This window comes from Petromyzon marinus, chromosome 77, assembly GCF_048934315.1.
Source record: "Petromyzon marinus isolate PM22_M1 ecotype Great Lakes invasive population chromosome 77, UKy_Petmar_22M1.pri1.0, whole genome shotgun sequence".
Lineage (NCBI taxonomy): Eukaryota > Metazoa > Chordata > Hyperoartia > Petromyzontiformes > Petromyzontidae > Petromyzon > Petromyzon marinus.
In genome coordinates this window covers 3,016,966-3,027,941 of record NC_133743.1, presented here as the reverse complement: position 1 = coordinate 3,027,941, position 10,976 = coordinate 3,016,966, and the positions used below count along the sequence as shown (strand labels likewise).

The 10,976-nt window shown below is 54.1% G+C and overlaps 1 protein-coding gene across 3 annotated transcripts in view; it reads right to left on the bottom strand.

The window, feature by feature from the left end:
• Positions 1-892: 892 nt before the first annotated feature.
• LOC116957571 (septin-2-like) overlaps positions 893-10,976 on the bottom strand; it is a 42,901-nt gene continuing 32,817 nt past the window's right edge. For all 3 annotated transcript variants that reach the window (XM_076056687.1, XM_032979811.2, XM_032979810.2), the window contains one exon: positions 893-9,382. In XM_076056687.1, coding sequence (XP_075912802.1) covers positions 9,311-9,382 — 72 coding nt within the window. In that variant the 3' untranslated portion in view covers positions 893-9,310. The remainder of the gene's footprint in view (positions 9,383-10,976) is intronic.

Here is a 10,976-nt window from a genome sequence, read left to right as displayed (position 1 = left end):
GCCGGCCTGGCCGCGTCGCCCGCGTGGATTTTGCGAGGCGGGCCCCTCCCTGAGGCTCAGCCTGAGCGTAGGCCCGTCCCCCCGTCCCCCCGTCCCCCCGTCCCCCCTCCCACCCCCCCACCCCCCCCCCCGCCAACCGACTCTCCCGGCCACCGGCGTCCGCCGTGAGCGTGGTGTGAGGGTGCGTAGAGAGTGTGGGCGTGTGGAGTGTGTGTGGATTTTGAGCGCTATCACAACCATCACCACCATCACCATCACCACCATTATCATCACCACCATCACCACCACCATCACCACCATCACCACCACCACCACCATCACCACCACCATCACAACCATCACCACCATTATCATCACCACCACCACCATCACCACCATCACCACCACCATCACCACCACCATCACCATCATCACCACCATCACCACCACCACCATCACCACCACCATCACCATCACCACCATCACCACCATCACCATCATCACCACCACCATCACCATCACCACCACCAGCACCACCACCACCACCATCACCACCATCACTATCATCACCACCACCATCACCACCATCACCACCACCATCACCATCACCACCACCACCAGCATCACCACCATCACCACCACCATCACCATCACCACCACCAGCATCACCACCATCACCACCATCACCACCACCATCATCACCACCACCATCACCACCATCACCATCATCATCACCACCACCATCACCACCACCATCACCACCACCATCACCACCACCATCACCACCACCATTACCAGCACCACCACCATCACCACCATCACCACCACCACCGTTCACCATTCCAACTCTGGCTGTGATTCATCATCACCGCATCAAGCGCAGCGATGGGTCACTAAAATTCACAACAACTGCTTTCTGTGTTCGCTCACGTTATTTATTAATGTGTCGTAACCCTCCACCACCCGACACGGCAAATCAGTTAACAGAAGAAGCACAACACAATCATAAATAACGCGATCGAACTCAAAAACATTTATTATGAATAATATTGGTTCACGAAAGCCTACGTGTTAAAGATCACTAAAACAATAATGATAATAATATACGTGTACGTGTGCGGTGTGTACCAAGTAAAAGCTTTGATTATAACACTTGGAAGCCACTTCATTGTTTTATAGCGATAATGATGATTATAAGAGTTTAACAAAAACAAATATTAAAAAGTTTCGCAGCCTGGATTCCTGGCTGGCGTTCGCGCGTCGTGACGTCACGGCGTGACGTCAGACCGTGACGTCACGGTGCCGCGGTGACGTCACCCACTGCCAGCCCGCCCAGTAACACTGAATGTGATTTATGCTAATTTATGCTAATCGTGTATGGCTCGAGGGCACGTGACGTCGGCGTCTTAACTCGACGTCGCAGGCATTGGCTTCCTCGTCGTCAACGTCACCAACGTCACCAATGTCACTAACGTCACCAACGTCACTAACGTCACCAACGTCACTAACATCACCAACGTCACCAACGTCACTAACGTCAACGTCACCAACGTCACCAACGTCACCAACGTCACTAACGTCACCAACGTCACCAACGTCACCACCGTCACCAACGTCACCACCGTCACCAACGTCACCAACGTCACCAACGTCACCAACGTCACCAACGTCACCAACGTCACCAACGTCAACGTCACCAACGTCACCAACGTCACTAACGTCACCAACGTCACCAACGTCACCACCGTCACCAACGTCACCAACGTCACCAACGTCACCAACGTCACCAACGTCACCCACGTCACCACCGTCACTAACGTCACTAACGTCACCAACGTCACCAACGTCACCAACGTCACCAACGTCACTAACGTCACCGTCACTAACGTCACCAACGTCACTAACGTCACTAACGTCAACGTCACCAACGTCACCAACGTCACTAACGTCAACGTCACCAACGTCACCAACGTCACCAACGTCACCAACTTCACCAACTTCACCAACGTCACTAACGTCACTAACGTCACCAACGTCACCCGCGTCACTAACGTCACTAACGTCACCAACGTCACCGTCACTAACGTCACCAACGTCACTAACGTCACCATCGTCAACGTCACTAACGTCACCAACGTCACTAACGTCACCATCGTCAACGTCACTAACGTCACTAACGTCACCATCGTCAACGTCACTAACGTCACTAACGTCACCATCGTCAACGTCACTAACGTCACCAACTTCACCAACGTCACCAACGTCACCAACGTCACCATCGTCACCATCGTCACCAACGTCACCAACGTCACCAACGTCACCAACGTCACCAACGTCACCAACGTCACTAACGTCAAAAACGTCACCAACGTCACTAACGTCACTGTCACTAACGTCACCATCACCAACGTCACCAACGTCACCACCGTCACCAACGTCACCAACGTCACCGTCACCAACGTCACCAACGTCACCAACATCACCAACGTCACCAACGTCACTAACGTCACTATCGTCACCAACGTCACTAACGTCACCGTCACTAACGTCACCAACGTCACTAACGTCACCGTCACCAACGTCACCAACGTCACCAACGTCACTATCGTCACCAACGTCAATGTCGTCAACGTCACTAACGTCACCAACGTCACCAACGTCACCAACGTCACTAACGTCACTAACATCAACGTCACTAACGTCACCAACGTCACCAACGTCACTAACGTCACTAACGTCACCGTCGTCACCGTCACAAACATCAACGTCACTAACGTCACCAACGTCACCAACGTCACTAACATCAACGTCACCAACGTCACCAACGTCACTAACGTCACTAACGTCACCGTCGTCACCGTCACAAACATCAACGTCACTAACGTCAACGTCGTCAACGTCATCACCGTCGTCACCATCAACGTCGTCAACGTCATCACCGTCGTCACCATCGTCATCAACAACGTCGTCACCATCAACTTAACCACCATCAGCCGAACCATCGTCGTCAGCTTAATGATCGTCACCATCACCATCGTCACCATCATCACCATCAGCTTAATCACCATCATCACCATCAGCTTAATCATCAACATCTTCATCAGCTTAATCGTCACCATCAACATCAGCTTAATCATCGTCACCATCAACATCGTCATCAGCTTAATCGTCACCATCATCAACATCTTCATCAGCTTAATCATCGTCACCATCAACATCAGCTTAATCATCGTCACCATCAACATCAGCTTAATCATCGTCACCATCAACATCGTCATCAGCTTAATCGTCACCATCATCAACATCATCATCACCATCAGCTTAATCATCGTCACCATCATCATCATCATCAGCTTAATCATCGTCACCATCAACATCGTCATCAGCTTAATCATCGTCACCATCATCATCGTCGTCGTCAGCTTATACATCAATGTAAACATCGTCGCCATCACGGACCGATACCATCACCATCACCGCCACCATCACCGCCACATCAACAGCCGCTGCAACGTCACCATGGCGTGTGCTGTGCCAGGCTAGGTGCATGAGGAGGAGGTCACGTGACAGACCCAGCAGGTGCCATGGGCTGACTGTTGCTGCTGTGCCAGGCTAGGTGCATGAGGTGGTCACGTGACAGACCCTGCAGGTGCCATGGGTTGACTACTGCTGCTGCTGCGCCAGGCTAGGTGCATGAGGTGGTCACGTGACAGACCCTGCAGGTGCCATGGGCCGAATGCAGCAGCTGTGCCAGGCTAGGTGCACCTAGCCTGGCACCCCCTCCTCCGCGCAGAGGCTACACGGGGAGCTTTGTCTTTGGTTATGTGGTGCTACAGATGATGGTGATGGTGGTGATGTGGTGCTACAGATGATGGTGATGCTACAGATGATGATGATGGTGGTGATGGTGCTACAGATGATGGTGGTGATGTGGTGCTACAGATGATGGTGATGGTGGTGCTACAGATGATGGTGATGGTGGTGATGTGGTGCTACAGATGATGGTGGTGATGGTGCTACAGATGATGGTGGTGATGTGGTGCTACAGATGATGGTGATGGTGGTGCTACAGATGATGGTGGATGGTGGTGCTACAGATGATGGTGGTGATGTGGTGCTACAGATGATGGTGGTGGTGCTACAGATGATGGTGGTGGTGCTACAGATGATGGTGGTGGTGCTACAGATGGTGGTGCTACAGATGGTGGCGGTGGTGGTGCTACAGATGATGGTGCCGGTGATGGTGGTGCTACAGATGATGGTGGTGGTGCTACAGATGATGATGATGCTACAGATGATGGTGATGGTGGTGCTACAGATGATGGTGGTGCTACAGATGGTGGTGCTACAGATGATGGTGGTGGTGATGTGGTGCTACAGATGATGGTGGTGGTGCTACAGATGATGGTGGTGGTGCTACAGATGATGGTGGTGGTGATGGTGGTGCTACAGATGATGGTGGTGGTGATGGTGGTGCTACAGATGATGGTGATACAGATGATGGTGATGGTGGTGCTACAGATGATGATGGTGGTGCTACAGATGATGGTGCCGGTGATGGTGGTGCTACAGATGGTGGTGGTGCTACAGATGATGGTGATGGTGGTGCTACAGATGATGATGGTGGTGCTACAGATGATGGTGATGGTGCTACAGATGATGGTGGTGGTGCTACAGATGATGGTGGTGGTGCTACAGATGATGGTGGTGGTGCTACAGATGATGGTGGTGGTGATGGTGGTGGTACAGATGATGGTGATACAGATGATGGTGATGGTGGTGCTACAGATGATGATGGTGGTGCTACAGATGATGATGGTGGTGCTACAGATGATGATGGTGGTGCTACAGATGATGGTGCCGGTGATGGTGGTGCTACAGATGGTGGTGGTGCTACAGATGATGATGGTGGTGCTACAGATAATGGTGATGCTACAGATGATGGTGATGGTGGTGCTACAGATGATGGTGATGGTGCTACAGATGATGGTGCCGGTGATGGCACAGCCAAGGATTATTGAATCCATCCGTGCGGAGTCGTCATCAACCTCAGGCTCTCCCAGTCGCATGGAACACAAAGACAAAGCTCCCCCAGGTAGCCTCTAGCAGGGCTGCAGGGGCAAGTGCTGTTAGCTAGCAGCACCGCCTATGATGTACACACAAAGCTCCCCCAGGTAGCCTCTAGCAGGGCTGCAGGGGCAAGTGCTGCTGCTAGTAGCGAGTAGCACCGCCTATGATGTACACATAAAGTTCCCCCAAGTAGCCTCTAGCAGGGCTGCAGGGGCAAGTGCTGTTAGTAGTAGCAGCACCACCTATGATGTACACACAAAGCTCTCCCAGGTAGCCTCTAGCAGGGCTGTAGGGGCAAGTGCTGTTAGCTAGCAGTACCGCCTATGAAGGCTACCGGCATTGTGGTACACATACAGTCTTGTAAGGCGATACGGGGCGACTACTGTCTGTGTGTACACGTGTGTGTGTACACGTGTGTTGTGTGTACACGTGTGTTTGTGTACACGTGTGTTTGTGTACACGTGTGTTTGTGTACACGTGTGTGTGTACACGTGTGTGTGTGTACACATGTGTGTGTACACGTGTGTGTACACGTGTGTGTGTGTACACGTGTGTGTGTGTACACGTGTGTGTACACGTGTGTGTGTGTACACGTGTGTTGTGTACACGTGTCTGTCTGTACACGTGTGTGTGTACACGTGTGTGTGTACACGTGTGTGTGTACATAAATGTGTGTACACGTGTGTTGTGTGTACACGTGTGTGTACACGTGTGTTGTGTGTACACGTGTGTTGTGTGTACACGTGTGTGTGTACACGTGTGTGTGTACACGTGTGTGTGTACACGTGTGTGTGTACACGTGTGTGTGTACACGTGTGTGTGTGTACATCAGTGTGTACATAAGTGTGTGTGTACACGGTGTGTGTGTGTGTACACGGTGTGTGTGTGTACACGTGTGTGTGCACGTGTGTGTGTACACACGTGTGTGTACACGTGTCTGTGTACACGTGTGTGTACATCAGTTTGTACATCAGTGTGTGTACATCAGTGTGTGTACATCAGTGTGTGTGTACACGTGTGTTGTGTGTACATGTGTGTACACGTGTCTGTGTACACGTGTGTACACGTGTTGTGTGTACACGTGTGTGTACATTAGTGTGTACATCAGTGTGTGTACACGTGTTGTGTGTACACGTGTTGTGTGTACACGTGTGTCTGTGTACACGTGTACATCAGCGTGTGTGTACATCAGCGTGTGTGTACATCAGTGTGTACACGTGTGTGTGTCAGTGTACACGTGTCTGTGTCAGTGTACACAAGTGTGTACACGTGTGTATACATCAGTGTGTTCATCAGTGTGTATACACGTGTACGTGTGTGTGTACACGTGTGTGTACACGTGTGTGTACATCAGTGTTCATCAGTGTGTATACACGTGTACGTGTGTGTACACGTTTGTGTACGTGTGTGTGTGTACACGTTTGTGTACGCGTGTGTGTACGCGTGTGTGTACATCAGTGATGTGTCCACGTGTGTGTGTGTGTGCACGTGCGTGCGTGTGTACATCAGTGTGTGTGCATGTAGCAAGGGGCTGCCGGCAGTAACCTCCTCCAACCACGTGATCTCCCACCACGTGATCTCCCACCACGTGATCTCCCACCACGTGATCTCCCACCACGTGATCTCCCACCACGTGCCACGTGATCTCCCACCACGTGCCACGTGATCTCCCACCACGTGCCACGTGATTTCTCACCACGTGATCTCCCACCACGTGCCACGTGATCTCCCACCACATGCCACGTGATCTCCCACCGCGTGCCACGTGATTTCCCACCACGTGCCACGTGATCTCCCACCACGTGATTTCCCACCACGTGATTTCCCACCATCGTGCCACGTGATCTCCCACCACGTGATCTCCCACCACGTGATCTCCCACCACCGTGCCACGGTGCTGGAGACCCCAGCAGGCAACCTGCGATTGACGGCCCCCTTGCGGACAAACTCCGTCTGGCGGAGCCAGGAGAATCAAACTCCTCCTCCTCCTCCTCCTCCCCTCCCTCCCGCTCCTCAGGGTCCCCTCTCCGGGAGCAGGGGACGCGCCGCGATTGGCCCACGTGGGACGTTCAAGCTGCCGGTGGAGAGGCTGCCCACTCCTCTGTCGGGAGCTGGACCGGTACCGCCTGGATCCCTGCGGTATTTCAGGAGGGTCCGGTGGACCGACCTCTGGCTACGGTCATCACGATGGGCGGACAAGTCCTCCACTCCGGGGGGGGGGGGGGCAGGAGACCGCTAAACAACAGGGAGTGGCTCTTCTTCCGGTGTGCGGGAGCGTGGCGGCGAGGTGTGGGAAGCTGCAAGCCCCAGGCTACTTTGGGCTCTCCTCACGATCAACGGAAGAGGCGAGGAATGGTGGTCGTGGTTACTTATGCCCCCACCGAAGATGAACATCCGTGGTGGAGGGATGCGGGCAAGGCCGATGAGTCAGATGCCTTCTATGACCTCCCGTCACAGGTGCTGGCTAAAGCGGCCCCTCGGGATAGAGTCATCTTGTTGGGTGACTTCAATGCCCGAGTTGGTCACGATGCTGGCACCTGGTCTGGAGTGATTGGAGGGCATGGGCCGGATCAGCTCAATAACAACGGTAGGAGGCTGCTAGATTTTTGTGCAGCCCATGGGCTTGTAATTACCAACACGCTGTTCCGGCATCGGCGCATCCACACATCACGGATGCATGCCGGGTCCAAGCAAGAACATCTGCTGGACTACGTAGTGACGGACCAGCGGTATTTTCATCGGCTGCGTAACGCTGTGGTGGAAGCTACCTGGTCTGTCGCTCCGCACTAAGCTTCAGGTCTTCTCGGCCACGGTCATTCCCTCCCTTCTCCACGCTTGTGAAACGTGGACCCTTGGCCTGCCTACGATCCATCCTGGGTTCATCCTGCAGGCTGGATTGGGTGAGCTCACAAATCCTTGAAAGATCTGGACAGCCCCATCGGCGAGCTCCTCCGGCAGGGCAGGCAAGGCTGCGCTGGCTGGGTCATGTAAACAGAGGCTGTTTGGCAGGAGAAAAAGGGCTAACCAGGGCATGGCCCGGGTTGGAGAAGAGATGGACTATTGGTTGAGCGGGTGGGTGAATGGATGGGTGGGTGAATGGATGGGTGGGTGTGTGTGTGGGTGATTGGGTGGGTGAGTGTGTGGGTGATTGGGTGGGTGGGTGATTGGGTGGGTGACTGTGTGGGTGGGTGAGTGTGGGTGATTTGGTGAGTGGGCGAATGAGTGGCACGGGCTAGAGAAGAGATGGAGTGATGTGGTACAGGAGGACGTGGAGCTGAGTGGACTTGCCGATGACCGGTACCAGCGGTGTCAAGATCGGCCTCTGTGGAGGAGGCTCGTGAAGGACGCTACTGGGGATCTTTGGTCTTTGTGCGTGTGTACACGTGTGTGTGTACGTACGTGTGTGTGTGCGTGTACACACGTGTGTGTGTGCGTGTGTACACGTGTGTGTGTGCGTGTGAACACGTGTGCGTGTGCACACGTTTGTGTGTGTGTGCGTGTGTGTGTGTACACACACACACACACACGTGTGTACGCACGTGTGTGTGTGTGTACACACGTGTGTGCGTGTACACGTGTGTGTGTGTGTACACACACACACACGTGTGTGTGTGTTCACTCACCACTGCTGAGTGAATGGTCAGTGAGTGTGCGAGTGAGTGCACACCCACTGGTGAGTGAGTGGTGAGTGTGTGAGTGGTGAGTGAGTGGTGAGTGAGTGGTGAGTGAGTGGTGAGCGAATGGTGAGTGTTGAGTGAGTGACTGAGTGAGTGGTGAGTGAGTGGTGAGTGAGTGGTGAGAGAGTGGTGAGTGTTGAGCGAGTGACTGAGTGAGTGATGAGTGAGTGGTGAGTGTTGAGTGAGTGACTGAGCGAGTGACTGAGCGAGCGAGTGAGTGGGTGAGTGAGTGACTGAGTGTGTGGTGAGTGTTGAGTGAGTGAGTGAGCGAGTGAGTGTTGAGCGAGTGAGCGAATGAGTGGTGAGTGAGTGACTGAGTGAGTGGTGAGTGTTGAGTGAGTGAGTGGTGAGTGTTGAGTGAGTGGTGAGTGTTGAGCGAGTGAGCGAGTGAGTGGTGAGTGGTGAGTGAGTGACTGAGTGAGCGAGTGACTGAGTGAGCGAGTGACTGAGTGAGCGAGTGACTGAGTGAGCGAGTGACTGAGTGAGCGAGTGACTGAGTGAGCGAGTGACTGAGTGAGCGAGTGAGTGTGTGGTGAGCGAGTGACTGAGCGAGTGACTGAGTGAGCGAGTGAGTGAGTGATGTCTCACTCCCCCTGGTGGCCCTGCATCTGCATCTGGATCTGCATCTTCGTGATCATTTCCTGCATTCGTTTCAGCTGACACACAGACAAAGTTCCCCCAGGTAGCCTCTCACGGCATGTTTGGGGGACAAGTGCTGTTCACAGCGGGCAACAGGACACAGACAAAGGTCCCCCGGGTAGCCTCTCACGGCGTGTTTGGGGGACAAGTGCTTTAGCTAGTAAGCGAGGGGGTGCTGTGGTAAGCACCAGCACGCCCGGCCGTCTTTGTCTCCCCCAGTGGGGATGCTTGCGAGACACCACGGCAAAAACAGCAGGTTACTCATTTGAGGCCGAGTCGACCTAGGGGAGGCCCAGGGACCGGATAACCGCAGGACGCACGAATAAACGCGCACACACACAGACACCGGAACCAGTCCAGCGGACTTTCTGTAGAGGTCCCGGTGGTACCGGTCCAGCTCCTGACAGAGGAGTGGCAGCCTCTCCTGATACACACACAGACACCAGGTCCAGTCTAGCGGACTTTCTGTAGAGGTCCTGGTGGTACCGGTCTAGCTCCTGACAGAGGAGTGGCAGCCTCTCCTGATACACACACAGACACCAGGTCCAGTCTAGAAGACTCTCTGTAGAGGTCTCAGTGGTACCGGTCCTGCTCCTGACAGAGGAGTGGCAGCCTCTCCTACTCCACATACACCAGGTCCAGTCTAGCAGACTCTCTGTAGAGGTTCTGGTGGTACCGGTCCAGCTCCTGACAGAGGAGTGGCAGCCTCTCCTACTCCACATACACACAGACACCAGGTCCAGTCTAGCGGACTTTCTGTAGAGGCCTCAGTGGTACCGGTCCAGCTCCTGACAGAGGAGTGGCAGCCTCTCCTGATACCCACACAGACACCAGGTCCAGTCTAGCAGACTCTCTGTAGAGGTATCAGTGGTACTGGTCCTGCTCCTGACAGAGGAGTGGCAGCCTCTCCTGATACACACACAGACACCAGGTCCAGTCTAGCGGACTTTCTGTAGAGGCCTCAGTGGTACCGGTCCAGCTCCTGACAGAGGAGTGGCAGCCTCTCCTCCACGTACACAGACACAGACACCAGTCTAGCGGACTTTCTGTAGAGGTCCTGGTGGTACCGGTCCAGCTCCTGACAGAGGAGTGGCAGCCTCTCCTGATACACACACAGACACCAGGTCCAGTCTAGCTGACTCCCTGTAGAGGTTCTGGTGGTACCGGTCCTGCTCCTGACAGAGGAGTGGCAGCCTCTCCTACTCCACATACACAGACACCAGAACAAGTCTAGCAGACTCTCTGTAGAGGTCCTGGGGGTACCGGTCCAGCTCCTGACAGAGGAGTGGCAGCCTCTCCTACTCCACATACACACTACACTACACCACACACACACACACTGACACACACAGACACTGACACACAACAACAACCGCCATTCGCCACTAAGTGGCGGTGACGTCACCACGACGCTTGTGCCAGGCTATGTGCACCCTGAGGCCACGTGAAGTGTCGAACGCCCGCTGGCAGGAGGTCACGGGGCAGACCCAGCAGGTGCCACGGGTCGACTGACTGAGATGACTGAGATGACTGAGATGGCTGGCTGATGCACCACCTGTGCCCCCTACTGTGCCAACCTGCTGTGCTTTAGCCACTGACACACACACACAC